Source organism: Borostomias antarcticus (genome assembly GCF_949987555.1).
Source record: "Borostomias antarcticus genome assembly, chromosome: 10".
NCBI lineage: Eukaryota > Metazoa > Chordata > Actinopteri > Stomiiformes > Stomiidae > Borostomias > Borostomias antarcticus.
Window position 1 is genome coordinate 17,929,767 of NC_140243.1, and position 15,905 is coordinate 17,945,671.

The following is a 15,905-nucleotide window of genomic DNA, read 5'->3' on the forward strand; positions in this document are numbered from 1 at the left end:
TCCAGTACATGGCTGATGCTGTCAGTTTCAATTTCATCTGTATGAAAATGAACAGAGAACATTCCTGGATCTGGACCATACTTCTTCTTCTGCTGCTGTACTGGAGGGGCACGGCAGGGGCACTTCCAGAGAAATGGGTGCTATAGCCTGGCAGCCCGCCACACTCATGAGACATGCTAACATCATTAGCCCTTTATAAATGCGTTTTGACGAGGCACTGAGTTCAGTTGATAACTGGCAACAAATGGCAGGTATGTTCTTGTCATGGGTGATTTATGTTAAGATACAAAGCCAAGGTTATCTCTCAACGCCTTAATACAAAGTGGATATAGAACACGGTTATTATGTTTTCTCAGCTTGGTTGTTATTGGTAGGGTAATGTTAGATGTCTTTGATGCCATTATTGCCGCATTCCACAAGGTCTCTGCATTGGTTTCAAAAGCATAGCCTTATCATACCAACAGACCTGTAGGCTCTCACACAAAAATAATCAAAATCAGATTTATTTATTGAATTTGTTCTGGACTGTTGGTGCGTACTATTAATGAAAAGACGTATAGACAGGGTGCAAGGACAAAACAGGACAGTGCAAAGACAGAACTGCAAAACAGTGCAGTGCACTTTCTCTAGGCCTTTATATAGCCTAGGCTATTACCAAAGAGACTATGATGAATTAAGGCATAATTTGCCTTACATTTCTAGTTCTTAATCAGAGCAGTAGACCTAGTGAAGACATGAAAGCTACAAAACATGAGGCAATTTGAAAGTTATGATACAGCATGAAATGTTTAGGATAGACGCGCATGCACACGCGCACGCACACACAGCACGCATGCACACACACACACACACACCACAACTGTGTTGCACCCTCTTCTGGTGAATTCAGCCACGTGCAGCTGGTTCTCCCTCTGATAGCCTATGTAAGGTAATTCCAACATCTTCAACAACAAAAAACGCACAATCCAATGGCATATTGCATAGCATAGGTACTGTAGGTTATGGGGAAATCTATGCTATAGGCTATATAGAGGGGAAATCAATCAATACCCAAGGCTAATTGCTGTAATATTTCTAAGGAAAATAATCTCTAGGCTACATTTTCAATCTATAAACCACAGAGAAGTAGGCTAGGCTACTTGATTTTCTGACAGCTACATGCCATTGATGTACTATCACAGGATGATACTACTGTAGTGGATGAAGTCGCTCATTGATGACGTTCTTCCGGATAGAAGCAGCAGGGCTCGAGGAACACGTGGATCGGTGGCAGAGAAGAAATTGATGGTAAAACCCTACGTTCTGCGAGTCAACGTATATTTTCATCTTTTTAAAGTACCATACAGCTTGTCAGCTACACATCCAACATGGTGAAGCCACGGTTCAAGGGGAGAAGCACGATCAATCCCTCGGCGTCCAGCAGCAACCCTGGTGAGATCAACTCCATGCGCCATCCAAGCGTTTGTTTATAGCTAACTAGCTGCTAGCTGTTCGGATTTACTTGACGTTAATATATCTAACGTTAGCTAGCTAAAGCATAGTCATACTGGTTTTACACAACTATTTGTAGTTGTAGCCTACTTGTGGCTTTGTCGGTTATATTTTGAATAATAAATACCTGTAATTTATGGTAATTAAGCTAGCGTTAGCTAGCTAGCAGTCATCCTTGTCCCAATACTGCCGTACCTCAGGCTCACGTGCCTGCCTAGCTAGTACACATGACGAATGAGAAGAGACGTACAGTAGCGTTATTGTTACATCCAGAAAGCAACGTTAGCAAAGATGCCATCATCTCTGTCAGAATTGTGCTGGCTAACCACATTTTCTGCCGTCTGTGTACGGATCAGGAACTGTAATGCACAATTAGAATCCGTTTTCCCCAGGTAGTTTACAACATACTATCATGAATTTCCTTCGGTCAACGGTGCATAACATTGAGCTAACATTGAACAGGGTGCAGGGACGAGACGGGACAGTGCAATACATGTGTGCAATACTTGATGTGACTTTAGCTGATGGCTCAGAATGCCGTGTTATGATATGTATCAAACTTGACATTAGTGATAATGTATTAAAGGTTAACATCTTTATTATTGCGTCTCTTTCTACAGATCGCCCCAAGGTTGCTGGAGGCAGCACCATGAGGGACCGCGCAACTATCAAGCGTCTGAATATGTACAGACAGAAGCAGCGATGGTATTACAGTTTTATATATATATATATATAGCCTTTTACACGTCTCTCTTGACCATAGTATGCTCTGTAGAGCACTAGAAGCATCTGTCTCTGTGGCTACTGACTGATAACTCCACCCTTAGCAACAACAGAGGGAAAGTAATCAAGCCGCTGCAGTACCAGTCCACTGTGGCTCCTGGAACTGTGGCCAGAGTGGAGCCCAACATCAAATGGTTTGGTGAGTATTAGGCCTGATTCATAGTCGACGTAAACAACGCAAGCTCCAACTTGACTCGAGAGCTTGCGTTCTGTGTTTTGTTTTGTGGAAACACAAGGAATTGCACTATTGCTTGCGTCAAGTGACAAATTTCGGCATGACACATGCAAGGACGCAACGAGATCTTGCGTGGCCTTGCGATGCTTGCGCTTATGTAGTTTGCGTCGACTATGAATCCGCCCTTAGTGCGGTTCTTCATGAGTCAATGTCAGGTGAACTTTAATCTCGAAACATTTGTTCAATAAACATCAGTGACAGGTCCATGAAAATGGATATAATGCATGACACAAAACAACACCCAAACAGAGCCTTTTAACTCTCCGATTGAATCCCACCTCCCGTTTCAGCCAACACCCGGGTGATCAAGCAGTCATCCCTGCAGAAGTTCCAGGATGAGATGGGGGCAGTGAAGAAGGACCCGTACCGCGTGGTGATGAGACAGAGCAAGCTGCCCATGTCTCTCCTGCATGACCGAGTCAAGGCTCATGTGAGTACCAGAGGGGACCATTCAGGCATCTTTACCTTGCTTCAACATCTGAAATAGTCGGCACATTTTTGGTGGTGGTGTGGAGGATTTGCTACGTGGAGGATTCGTTATTTTTTTTATTTTTTTTTGTCACATCCAATATCTCCATGGCATCTTGGGCAAAGCTGGAGGGAGCTTCTTTGCCAACTCCTAGTGCTGTAGGCCCTGGGAAAAAACAAACTGAGTCTGGGTTTTCCTCTGGATTTTGTGATGTGAACTTATGCGGGCAGTGGCAGGTGGGAATACTCTTCCTCTCACCCTTACAGTGAACCTAACTATCAGTATTGTTTTGCAAGAGCAGGCTGCATTCGGCCAGCTTTGAACACCCCTCTGTCCACTCCCACCTACTCAGGGAAAAAACAGAAAGACTCAAAACAACACTTCTGCCCAGTTCCTCATGTTCTCTCTCAACATGGCTCAGTTTCAGTGTTCTTTTTTTCTAAATAGTTCCATATGCGCGCAAGACCCTTTCAAGTCTCTCAAAGCTGTTGGAGATGAATAGCTTCTTCCTTTTTTACTCTCCTGTCTCACCTTCCCCTACCTCATCGACCTCATGCCATTTCATGTCTGCAACCATTTAGGGAATTAATGTCTTTGCCAAAAGTGATGTGAAGGTTTGGAGATAATAATGTTCTTTTTGTTTGTGCTTCTCTCAGTGTTTTATGCTGATGTTCTCAGCTGATAGGCCTATGCCTTCAAAACTTCGTTTTAAGGGATAAGTGTCAATTACAGGAAACTAGATTGATGTTTTTAGAGCAAATATGGAGGATTGAATAGAGGAAGTTAAGGAAGTCAAATCAGCGCATTTCATACACGGAGGCAACACAATGCGCTTTACAGAAAGCAATGGGGGGCTGGACATAGGTCCCACCCCTACATATTCCAGAAGGAAGCAAAAAAAACAGTTCACCCAGGGGCTGAAAAAGTGAGCTGTAAAAAAAATTCTTCCCTGACCTCTGTCAGCGACATGATCGAGCAAGCTCCTGGAAAATGTTTGTCTATTGGCTAAGAATATTTACAGAGCAATAAACATGGGCTTAATACTTCATAAGAGAGACATGACTGTCAGTAGAGTAGGTAAATAGTTACAGAGATGTTGCCTACATGGTAGCCATTATGTGTTAGTCCTTAATAGGATTACCTGTAGTCCATAATAGGATATTTAAGTGGATCATATAACAAAGCACTTAGCAGACAGGCTCATAAAGAATATTGAGTAAACTAGGTACAGCAGTTAAGCAGAAGTGGGGAGACAAAAAGCAGAGAGCCAAGAGTAAAATGGAGGGGTGGGGGGTGACTTGATAGGGACAGCTGGCGAAACATTGTGGGATGGAGCTGGACACAAGGATGGCAGGGGGGTCTCTCCAGGAGCCATTAGGAGGACCTTGACCGGGAAAAGATGGGGGGGGGGGGGGATACACTCTGGGAGCTGGGTGTAGTACAGGGGGCACACTAGGGAGGAGAAAGGAAGACAAGGTTAGTAACTGCACTGGGTCTTTGCAGCAGTCAGGGGGATTTCTACCGGACACAGGGTGGCCTGCAAGACATGGGGGCGTCCACAGGACCTGTTTAGAGTATCAGAGGGAGACGCACTAGGGAGGAGAGAGGAAGGAAGGGACACAGACTGATTTGCTAAAAAAATCCAAAAAACACATTTTTGCAGATGGTCAAGGAAACCTCAACATCATTGCCTCTGACAAGATCTATAAACTGTTTGCTTTTTTCCTCCGTGTGTTGCAATAGGAACACGGTTGTGCTCGTGTTGCAGAGTAATTTGAACTTCTAATCAGACCTGGCCCAGGAAAGCCAGTTTATTGGCGCACCCGCTGCATAGCTGAGGTTCTGTACGCCGTGTTTGTTTGTTCTCCGACTCTGTTTATTGGTGGTAACCCCTGGTTACCTTCCATCATCTCTGTTGAATAAACATGGGTTCCACCGGCCTGCAACACACAGGCCTATTTAGCTTTGGAACTCTTCTTCTTCCAACGTAGCTCGGTTTTATTAACTCTTTTATCTCACCCTTCGCCCTGCTCAGAACTCCAAGGTGCACATTCTGGACACAGAAGGTTTTGAGACCACATTTGGGCCTAAGGCTCAGAGGAAGAGGCCCAACCTGCTGGTGGGGGACATGAAGGACCTGCTGGAGCAGGCCGAGGCCTCGTCCCTCAGCTACAGCACTGACAAGGACAGGGACCTGGTCACAGAGGACGACGGGGTCAGAGAAGAAGCGCGCGAGGAGATCTTTAAGAAGGGCCAGTCCAAGAGGATCTGGGGGGAGCTCTACAAGGTACATCCTGTCTGCCTCACTGGCCATCTGCTCTTGGTTGAGGATGTAAAAATGTAAACTTCACACAGTAAAAGATTGATCTTCAGCACACTGCGCAGATGTTAGCCAACATCATGAGGGCGAAGATCCTGCCCTGGGTGAGACGCTTGTGTCGTGTCCGTCTCCCCACAGGTCATAGATTCCTCGGACGTGATCATCCAGGTACTGGACGCCCGTGACCCCATGGGCACTCGCTCTCAGAGCATCGAGACCTACATGAAGAAGGAGAAACCCTGGAAGAACCTCATCTTTGTGCTCAACAAATGTGACCTCATCCCCACCTGGGTCACAGTAAGAACCGTTTTCTGGAAATATTTTGTGAATGATTTCAGAAATCATCCTAGAGAATCCAATTGTTATACTCGCTTTATTCACCCAGCTGCCATATTGGTCAAGTCTGACGTAGTTGGTGGGACGAACGCGGAAATGCCCGTTGACTCCAATGTTAAAAGTTTGCTATAAAAACACCACTTCAATAACCCAAATAGTCAAAATAACAGGCTGAATACTATCGGGATTACAAACTCATCATTACCACTCTATATTGTTTTTCGCTGGCATAGTTTTCGCGTTTGGAAATACATGGAAGTGAATGAACCATAGTTATCCATCAGCTGCATTCACCTCCATGTATTTCCAAACGCGAAAACAACGGCAGTGAAAATCAATCGGAGTCTGGTAACGACGACTTGACCAATGGAGCAGCTGTGTGAATAAAGCGAATCGAGGTGACTTTGGTTTTTCACACACCTGTGCTCTACAGCGCGACACCTCAGCAGTTTGTTGTGCCGTGCTCCAGTCTGACATGCGTTCCGTTTGTGTTCTGAACCAGAAACGTTGGGTGGCAATTCTCTCACAGGAGCACCCCACCCTGGCCTTCCACGCCAGTCTCACTAACTCTTATGGGAAGGGTTCCCTCATCCAGCTCCTCAGGCAGTTTGGCAAGGTAGGCTCCGACGCTACCCGGTATTTGTCACAGGCCTTTAGTAAACCCCATCTGGTCCTCCAAAGACATCGGGGGTCGAAAACGATGTGGCACAGTTTTGACCTGGCGCCCTGCTCCAGACCCACCATGATGGGCTGGCACAGGGACGCCCACATCTGTTTTGGGGCATTTTTAGCCGTAAAACAGGGCCCTGGACGCTCAAAAGACGGAGACTGGTCTCCGTTAACATAAATCCAGCAGAACGGTAAACCGCTGACACACTCTGTTGGGTTTGCAAAACCACAAGTAGAAAGCATGCTTGGGATGTAAGTGCTTCAAAGAGGTTTGAGTGATTATGTGGGTGCAGATTTCTTGCTTTTGGCTCTCTTCCCTTATAAATTGGCTATTCTGATGAGAGAACTAAGACAGATAGATAACAACCTTTTCCAAATTCTCTCTTAAATTTTACCTATCAAGACAAACAGGATGGATACAAATATTTACCTTTTGTTATGACAGTGTTTTGATCCGTTATGTAGACTGCCAGCCTCCAGTTGCTATTTTTCTTCAGTGGAAACATGTGCTTTTTATTTTTAGATATCAACCTCTCATACCTCATGGTATGTTTTTTGGATCTCGCACACTGTTCTGAGCAATGACCAGGTCACATGTTGTTTTAGTAATGGCATCAGACAGAAAGTAGTCTAGAGTTATTATTCTAACTGAAATGAAGACAGGCTAAGTGTTCTTGTTCAGGAAATTGTGGTCTTTAATTTGCCTTCTCTTTCCTCAGCTCCACACAGACAAGAAACAGATCAGTGTGGGCTTCATTGGCTACCCCAATGTGGGAAAGAGCTCGGTGATCAACACACTCCGCTCCAAGAAGGTCTGCAACGTGGCACCCCTCGCTGGTGAGACAAAGGTATGCTATCTCCTAATCTATTTAAGACTGGTCCATCCAATCTCTACAGCAGCGAGAGTGTGTGAGTGAAGACACTGACTTGCCCAATCCTTAGCCCTAGCCCTTGGCCCATGGCCCAATCCCAATACCCCCCCTTGGCCCAATCCCAATACCCCCCCTTAGCCCATGGCCCAATCCCAATACCCCCCCTTAGCCCTAGCCCTTGGCCCAATCCCAATACCCCCCCTTAGCCCTAGCCCTTGGCCCAATCCCAATACCCCCCCTTGGCCCTAGCCCTTGGCCCAATCCCAATACCCCCCCTTGGCCCTATGCCTACATTTTGCGCTTCCACGCGTAGGGTTGTGTCCCTTTTATCTTCTAGGGCTAGGGGGCACATAGAGGGTTAGTGGACGTTCAAACAGTCCTCAAAAACGAGGGTTTTCAGATGCTGACTTGAAACCGAGGAGTAGATGAAAACTCACACAATGCTTTGCGAACGGAGGCAGTGATATGAAACATAGCTGCTGGTGCCGTGAAAAAACATGGGAAAGAAGTCCAATGTCTTCGCAAATAAACATTAAAAATTTGTAAAATCTGTGGAATAGCTTAGTTTAAAGTAGATGCAAAGGAACATGTCATTGGATCGTTATGACATGCATTTCAGAAAAAAATCGCTATTCACGATGTCAACTGAATTTCATTGTTGGCCTAACTTAACAGCATTTTGATGTTCCAGTAGGCTACGGTGCAATGTTGAATTTAAATCTAATCAATAGAACTTTGTGTAAACAACTATTTTTGAGTGACAGTTGATTCCATGTACCGTTCATGAAGTCCGAAAAATAATCCACTAGCATTTTTTCTGCATTTTTCTGCTGATCTGATATTAGTGCATTTCTATGGGCAGGACTAACGTTAACAGCCTATGTATAAACATGCTTCCTGGCTGTACAATTGATTAATCTGTCTTGTTCTGTCCTGAAAAAAAATCAGATTGAAGACGTAGCGTAGCCTTATGGCCCTGTTCTGAAGGGCCACTACCCAATCGAGGGCACTCCAAAACTAGTGGCTAGGGCTAAGGGGGTGTATTGGGATTGAGCCTTAATTGCATAGATGGAACAAGTCTCTGTTTTACAAATGTCTGCAAAACTTGGTAGCTTCCCAGTGCAACGCTCAATTAGGACCGACAACATGAACGTACTACGACACCCCTCATCGTCTACTATACGTCTGAACACCTGACAACAGACTAGGCCAAAAGCGAGAAAGAACAACAATTGGCCTCATCCTTAATTTCCCCTCTCTGGAGCTGTTTATCCTGTTTGGAGCCGAACTGGGGTCTGGAAACCCGATTGTCCCAGGCGAGGTCGAGGAACAGGGTGATAGGATCTGACTGCTCTGTTCTTGCCAGAGATGGGAGCTTCAAGACCATTTAATTTTTTTCTCTCTCTCTCTCGCCCGTTTCCCTGACATATCAGATGGGCTCAGCTCACAGAGTTTATCGTTCAGAGCGCGTCGGCTCGTGCCAGAGGCAGCTTCGTTGACACCCTCTGTGGCCAAACAAGTCTCCGCGGCGACGCTTTGGCCTCCATCTGAGCGTGTGCGTGCGTCGCTGTGAATTGACGTTATTCAAATGGCGGCCATTTCGGTCTTACGTCACGCTCAGGGTGGGAGAATGCGGAAGTATCCATAGACCATATAGTACAAGTTCGTTATAAAAAGAACACTTCAAGATTCTAAATAGTGACGTAAGAGCAAAATGGCCGCTGTGTGAATAACGTCAATAGCCTGGTCAGGAGCTTCCTCCCTGTCCTACAAACAGGGATCTGAAGGAAGGTTTTCGAGGGAGGGAGTGAGTGGAAAAAATGTCAATGCGATTACCGGTCTGAACCAGATTCAAAACAGTTCTCCATATGATAGAGGGGTTATTTTTTCTCTTAATGGTTCCAGGAGATAACGGTGGTTTATATTTCACTTCCCTTGTCATAACTTTTGTCTCTTATCTCGCCATATCGTAAAGAGCAGCTTAGTATGAATCTGTGCCAAATTTGTATGATGTATGTACTGATGCAGGAAAAACTTGTGATTAAGAAGCGCAAAGCTCCACTGGTATGCTGAATGCACGCACAGTACGCAAGTCAGCTGTACAACTCTAATACATCATGTCAACCACATGCACACTAAAGGAAAGGATTGGCCTACCTTGACAAAATGGTTTGGGTTTGTGCAATACTGTTATGTTTAAAGCTGCTTGATCCCAATCATTGGTGTTATGTCTGGGTCTTTTGTTGGGATCCTAAACCATTGCGTCTCTGAACCGAGGCTGACTGCGTGTCCTCTTGTCTCCGCAGGTGTGGCAGTACATCACGTTGATGAGGCGCATCTTCCTCATCGACTGTCCTGGCGTCGTCTACCCCTCAGACGACAGCGAGACCGATATCGTACTGAAAGGAGTGGTGAGTCCCGACCGCTTAAATGAGCTGTAATGTTTCATAGAACACCGTTGTCTCCCTTCGCCGAATCAGCCAATCAGATCAGGCCTGAGCAGAATGCTCCCCGTGTCTCAGGTCCAAGTGGAGAAGATCCGGAACCCTGAGGAGCACATCGCAGCCGTGCTGGAGCGAGCCAAGCCGGAGTACATCCAGAAGACCTACCGTATTCCCAGCTGGACTTCTGCTGAAGACTTCCTGGAGAAGATGGCCCTCCGCACAGGGAAGCTCCTCAAGGTCAGATCCATTGGCCAGCCTCTTGGTCTTCAAGACCACAGAGACTTGAGCACATTTAAGAACCTTGACTTAACACTAGTTTCTGCAAGGATTTCATGCAATCATCAGTCACCCTTGGATTTGATAAGCGTGCAGGAGTTTTGGCCTCTCTAACCCATGTTGAAATGTGTAGGTACGTTTGAATTACAACCGACTGAATATTTTGCCTTGTCGCCCGTATTTCGGTGCAGGGGGGCGAACCAGACCTGCCCGCGGTCTCCAAGATGGTGCTGAACGACTGGCAGAGAGGGCGCATCCCGTTCTTCGTCAAACCCCCCGGATGTGATGGTGAACCGGAGGTGAGAGGAGGGTGGGGCTGTCTGAGTTATTACGTGCTCAACAACACCAATGCACAGGAACACCGCGCACCCCTCAGTACCAGCAGAACATGCTGGATGTAGTCTGCCACCCCCTGGCTAGATGGGAAACAAAACGACTGGTCTAGGATTCCCAAAGAGCACATTTTCGCAAGGTCATTTTGACTTTCTCAGTAATGCAGCTAGATAGATGGGTACTTTATTTATCCCCACGGGAGAATTGTGTTACAGCGGTAAGGACCACAAAAAGGCACAATCAGGGACCAATTACAGTAGGTACACAGAATATGCAAAATATACAACAAAATATACACGGTCGAGTAAATGAGTTGGCGCTGATAAACATCCAACATTGTGTTGGCGTGTGGTGGTTTCAGACGAAGAGCCTGGCGGCGGAGGAGACTGCGGAAGCGCCAGAGAAGGTGGAGGAGGAGCAGCCGGAGGAGGCGGGCACGGAGGCCATGTCAGCGGAGCAGGAGCAGCAGAAGCACAAGCAGGAGCAGCTCCAGAGGATCGTGGCGAACGTACGGCAGAACTTCGGCAAGATCCACGTGGCGCCCGAGTTCAACGACGAAGATCTGGATCCCGTGGAGATGCCCGACCTCGATCTTTCCGACTTGTCGGGCTCCGAGGGGGGAGAGGAAGACGAGGAAGATGAGGATGGGGGCGGAGAAGAGACGGCAGACGTAGAGCCCGCAGAAGAAGAAAAAGAAGAAGCTGAGGCCTCGACCACCACCACCGAGTCTGCTAAAGCAGGGGGCAACAAGAGTTCGCGCCAGGTCATCCGTGAGCTGGACCAGAAGATTGCAAAGTACAAGCAGTTCCTGGACCGGGCCAAATCCAAGCGCTTCTCAGCTATCAGGTCCGGCTTTCTGCCTTTCTTCTCTAACTCTCAGCAGTGTGTTGTGTTGAAGTTGCTTTATCATTGTCATATAAGGTAAGACCATTCACCTCTCCCTCGGGGGGGTCGTCAGGCTACATGACAGAGATGATGGCTGACCTGAGGTCAGACATACCCTTTAATTCTCTGAGGCTGGACGACAGAGATGATAGATGAGGTCAGACATGCCCTTGTATTCTCCAAGCAGCTGGGGATTGGTGGCTGTTCATACCTCGCTTTCATCAACAGGCTGTTTTCCATAATCATTTACTCCATTACTATCCAGAACCATTTCCTCCATTACCATCCAGAACCATTTACTCCATTACCATCCAGAACCATTTACTCCATTACCATCCAGAACCATTTACTCCATTACCATCCAGAACCATTTACTCCATTACCATCCAGAACCATTTACTCCATTACCATCCAGAACCATTTACTCCATTACCGTCTAGAACCATTTACTCCATTACCATCCAGAACCATTTACTCCATTACCATCCAGAACCATTTACTCCATTACCATCCAGAACCATTTATTCTATTACCATCCATCTTACACACATCTAACACATAAAGGAGCAAACCTCTGTATCTCTGTTTCCATTTCCCTCAGACACCGTCGGCCTGACAGCATTAATATTTGGCACGGGTACCACCAGGGTTCCCACACAGACAGTGGCAAGGCTGGATTTTTACATTTGATCATCGGGTCCGAATGAATGGCGAATTAGCGATACTTAGTGATTGCACTACCCACAGCAGCCAGCAGGGGGCACGCTATGTGCGCATACACGCACGCTATACAGCAGGTTGTATAGAAGGCAGCCATTACTCGTACACATCGACAACACCGTTCCCATTTACGTAACACCGTCTCTTCTTATTATGTCTCTTTCTGGTGGAACATTAGCTCACACCCTAGTAAACTGTGTCAAATTAAGAGATATCTGCAGCCAGTTTGCTTCCATTGCCAGCTCAGCGGATTCCTCCGAGGCTAAACAAGTCAGGATGTGTGGAGTAGTGAAGGTGTGGATGTCTTTGCTCCTCTCTTGCCAGGATAACTAAGGAGTTCTCTGACAAAGTGCTCACTGACATGAAAGCCAAGCAGGCGGCTGCCGCGCAAGCACAGCTGAAAGGTAAGTCGTATTTCAGCTGTTAATCCTCACATTCCTCATCGACCTGGGTCAGCGGCCTGTCAGTACAACTCAAACATGTCTCCTCCGACAGTATTTACTCGAGTCACGATGAGCAGCGAACGACACGATCACATTATGCACGTCAGGCGTCTATAACGCAATCAGGCCGTCGTCAAACCCTAACAGTTTGCATTACTTCTGTTCCTTTAGGTGCGATCCAGAGGAGCAAGAAGAGGAAAGCTGAGGAGGACCAGGAGCCCACCCAGCCGACCAAAATGACATCCAAGCAGGTACAGTGTGTTCCCTCAACCCCCTCCTGTCTGATGTACAGCCGGCCCATCCATCTAGGCGGACGCCTCAGATGAATGTGTGTTCCTGCCTCCCGGTGATATTACTGGAATGAAGGAGACAGGCCCTGGTCTTCCTCAGAAGAGAAATGAAAGTCATTTGTCTTTTCTCTCTGCTCCCTCCCCCTGTTGCAGAGGAGAGCAATGGAGCGTGCTAAGAAAGTGAAGAAAGTGGGGGCGCGCTATTACGAAACGCACAACGTGAAGAACAAGAACAAGAACAGAAAGGCACCGGCACCCACAACAGAGGGCAAGAAAGCCAAGAGATCAAAGCGCTAGTGCCCCAGTCAACCAACAAACTTGGACAGGTCTTATCAATCCAGATTTAAAATGTCACCCGTCAGTGCTTCAAAGACCTTGTTGTCTTGATTGAAAGTGGTGGGATGCTGATGGATGGAGGGATGTGAAGTGAGTGTTAAGTGGATCAAGTGCACTTGATATCTTGGCCTTATCCTAGTGTCCTTTATAGAAGCGATGGGGATACATTTTGTCTCTAACTTACAGTATGTACTTCTATATACTTCAACTGAAATGGGAATTTCACCGAAAAGTGAAGGGATGACTTCATTTTCATCCACTGAGTGCACATGTACTGCTTCTTGAAATTCAAGAGTCAAAAAATGTGTATTTATTTCAACTTATTTCAATGTTAAAAATGCTAAAATAAAATGCATTTTAATTAAACAATCAGGGTTGTTTTTTCTTGATTCACACTGCAAAATATTGAGATGGAGACCAACTATTAATTACAGAATGCTGTATTGAAGTATTGAAATTGGTTATGGGTTTGTTCTAGGAAGATGATGTCACTTCTTCGGGGCAATGATCCCCTCCAGCTGGGCCTGTAAATGAGAAAGAGGAAGCAACTGTCAGCTCATTGAGGAACACCATGACTTTGAATAGTTAACATTTCCGTCAATACCATCACAGCTGTTCTATGCAATTTCAGATCAACAGTCATAGCATTTAAAATTCTAATGATTTGCATTATTTTAGGTTTCTGAATTCAAGATTCAAGATCCGTTTATTGCCATGTGGTTTACACATACAAATAATCTGCTTAGCTTGATGATGCATACACTGATGGAGAGACAGTGCAGGACAGGACAATGCAGTGCAAATATGACTGATGCTACTGCTTGTCTAGCTTTACACTTAAATTGAGAACCGCTGTTTTATATCTATGGTATAACATGCATCAGGACTGTTGAAAATCTTACTTTGAGCTGCTGGTTGGTGCGTTTCAGGAACTGGATCTCTTCTGTGTGCTTCTTCTCCTCCACCTGGCGCCTCTCCATCTCCCTCTTCTCTATGGCCTCACACTTGGCCTTCTGCTCGTTCACCTGCCTCTCAAGGTCCCGCTTCTCATTCTCCAAATCTGCAATCTACACGGGTCGGTGTGTAGTTATAGTTAATGTACTTACTGAGCCTAGATGGCAAACTTTAAGGACAATGCTCGTTTTTGACAACCTGGACCTTATTTACGACATATAAGACGTTTGACTCACCGAGATCACTCTGGTGTAGATCGGAGGCATGTAGAAGAAATTTAAAATCCAGCGCGAGCCAGTATATCCATGTAATGGCGGTGGTGGGGGCACCGAGAATGCAGTTTCTAAAAATCTATTTTCTGCCGCGAAACGGTTGTTTTCATCAATCTGTCTTTATGAATCGCTAGTTGTGCTTACATAGAGCGTAGGCCTGTTGTGGTTGTTCACATGCCTCTGTAATATGATCTTTAGAAACATCTTTAGACACGAAATAGCTTCCTCACTTGCTCCAGCTTGCTGTGCGCATGCGTGCTGGAGCAAGTGAGGAAGCCATTTCGTGTCTAAAGATGTTTCTAAAGATCATATTACAGAGGCATGTGAACAACCACAACAGGCCTACGCTCTATGTAAGCACAACTAGCGATACCACAATATGTCGTAAATAAGGTCCAGGTTGTCAAAAACGAGCATTGTCCTTTAATAAGTGGATTCAGGTTCCACACAGCAGAGCGAGTGTTCTATGCTAGCCAAAGCTAGAAAAATGACGCCCTCTGGGGGACAATGAGATGTACTACACTATTTGTGATGGGTTTTTATAGAACAGCCAGACACAAATACACACACTTTATTGATCCCGGAGGGGGGATTTAGTTTTACTTAGTCTCTTACCCTCTTCTCCATGTCAGACTTGCCCTGCTCAGCCTGCAGGGCTTTCCTCATCCCGAAGGCCACACTGCTTTCATACAGCGTCTGGTAGGCTGCTATGGTCATCAGGATCTCATCTCTCACCCTCAACAGCAACAATCCTCGTTCTGCACAGTTGATGGTCACCTGTCTGATCAATTCATCTGAAAATGTACATAGGGTGAAAGCATCAGACGTAGCTCTCACAGTTTTCACTGTCTGCTGCTGTTACCATCTCTCGTCCATAACCTGCTGAGACAGGCGGTGCAGGGCGCCTTCACAGTGCTGCTGCCAGGTGGGTCCAGTCCAGCTTCACACACACACCCTATCTCTCTCAAATTCAAATGAGCTTTATTGGCACGATAGGTGAAAAGAACCCACATTGCCAAAGCAGTATAAAAAATCAACATTCAGATTATGTATAAATAAATAAATAAAAAGTGAGTGTGAGAGTGTGTTATCTCCGACAGTGAAGGGTCTGGGTTGGTCTCTCTTTCTCTCTCTCTCGTCTCTCTCTCTCTGCCCTTACCGAAGCACTGGGAGTAGAGCTCCCTGCGTACGGGGCAGATGCCCGTCTCTCTGGCCTGTCTCTGCTGTAGCTTCAGGTCCATCTGCTCCTGCAGGTGCACCACATCCATGCGGGTACATGGTGTACTGGACACCTGCTGTACCCACAGCTGGTTGGTCTCCATCCATTCCCTGCAACATGGAAGTTCTCAAATGAACTGAGACAAAGTAAAATGCACAATATAAGAATGGGTTATAGACAGTACCTGGGTGGAAGGATGGCATTGAGGATCTCCTCTGTTTGCTGCTTGTTGGCATCAGCTGAGAGGCTCTTTTGTTTGGGAGGGGGTGGAACGGGGCCTGTTATGGCAGGTTCCTGGGAGCTCACTTTCAAAGGCCGTGCCTAGATGAAGTGTGCACATGAGACTCGTGAGAACATTCCAACTTCTGATTATGTTCAGAGACTAATAGGAAAGTAGAGAGTAGCTTAGCAGGCAGCTCAGAAATTTGCTTGAATTTTCACAAAGTAAACAAATGAAACAGTACCTTTGGAGACTTCTTTTCTGTGTTTCTGCTCACTAAAACTGGGTTGTCATATTTCAGTAGAGAATCAGCCGGAGGAATCATTTTAGCATTTAAC

General features: G+C 46.1%; 2 protein-coding genes across 2 annotated transcripts; one reads left to right on the plus strand and one right to left on the minus strand.

The window, feature by feature from the left end:
• Window positions 1-1,238: 1,238 nt before the first annotated feature.
• gnl2 (G protein nucleolar 2) lies at window positions 1,239-13,265 on the plus strand. Its single transcript, XM_084444006.1, has 15 exons — window positions 1,239-1,431; window positions 2,112-2,196; window positions 2,319-2,413; window positions 2,800-2,939; window positions 5,014-5,265; window positions 5,437-5,595; window positions 6,137-6,250; window positions 7,023-7,151; window positions 9,482-9,586; window positions 9,698-9,856; window positions 10,087-10,194; window positions 10,590-11,074; window positions 12,158-12,237; window positions 12,448-12,527; window positions 12,720-13,265. Exons 1-15 carry the CDS (start codon window positions 1,368-1,370, stop codon window positions 12,861-12,863), a joined length of 2,199 nt encoding a protein of 732 aa, XP_084300132.1. The 5' UTR covers window positions 1,239-1,367; the 3' UTR covers window positions 12,864-13,265.
• A 125-nt stretch (window positions 13,266-13,390) lies between these two features.
• On the minus strand, window positions 13,391-15,892 carry dnali1 (dynein, axonemal, light intermediate chain 1; the record flags this gene model as incomplete). The annotated part of the gene is made up of 6 exons (XM_084443997.1): window positions 13,391-13,426; window positions 13,805-13,969; window positions 14,744-14,922; window positions 15,288-15,457; window positions 15,532-15,668; window positions 15,812-15,892. 6 exons carry the CDS (start codon window positions 15,890-15,892, stop codon window positions 13,391-13,393), a joined length of 768 nt encoding a protein of 255 aa, XP_084300123.1.
• Window positions 15,893-15,905: the final 13 nt, after the last annotated feature.

Coding starts and splice junctions, on each gene's coding strand:
- gnl2 (XM_084444006.1), top strand. CDS start 1,368: ATGGTGAAGCCACGGTTCAAGGGGAGAAGCACGATCAATCCCTCGGCG. Junction 1,432..2,111: donor GGCGTCCAGCAGCAACCCTG/GTGAGATCAACT, acceptor CTCTTTCTACAG/ATCGCCCCAAGGTTGCTGGA. Junction 12,238..12,447: donor CGCGCAAGCACAGCTGAAAG/GTAAGTCGTATT, acceptor CTGTTCCTTTAG/GTGCGATCCAGAGGAGCAAG.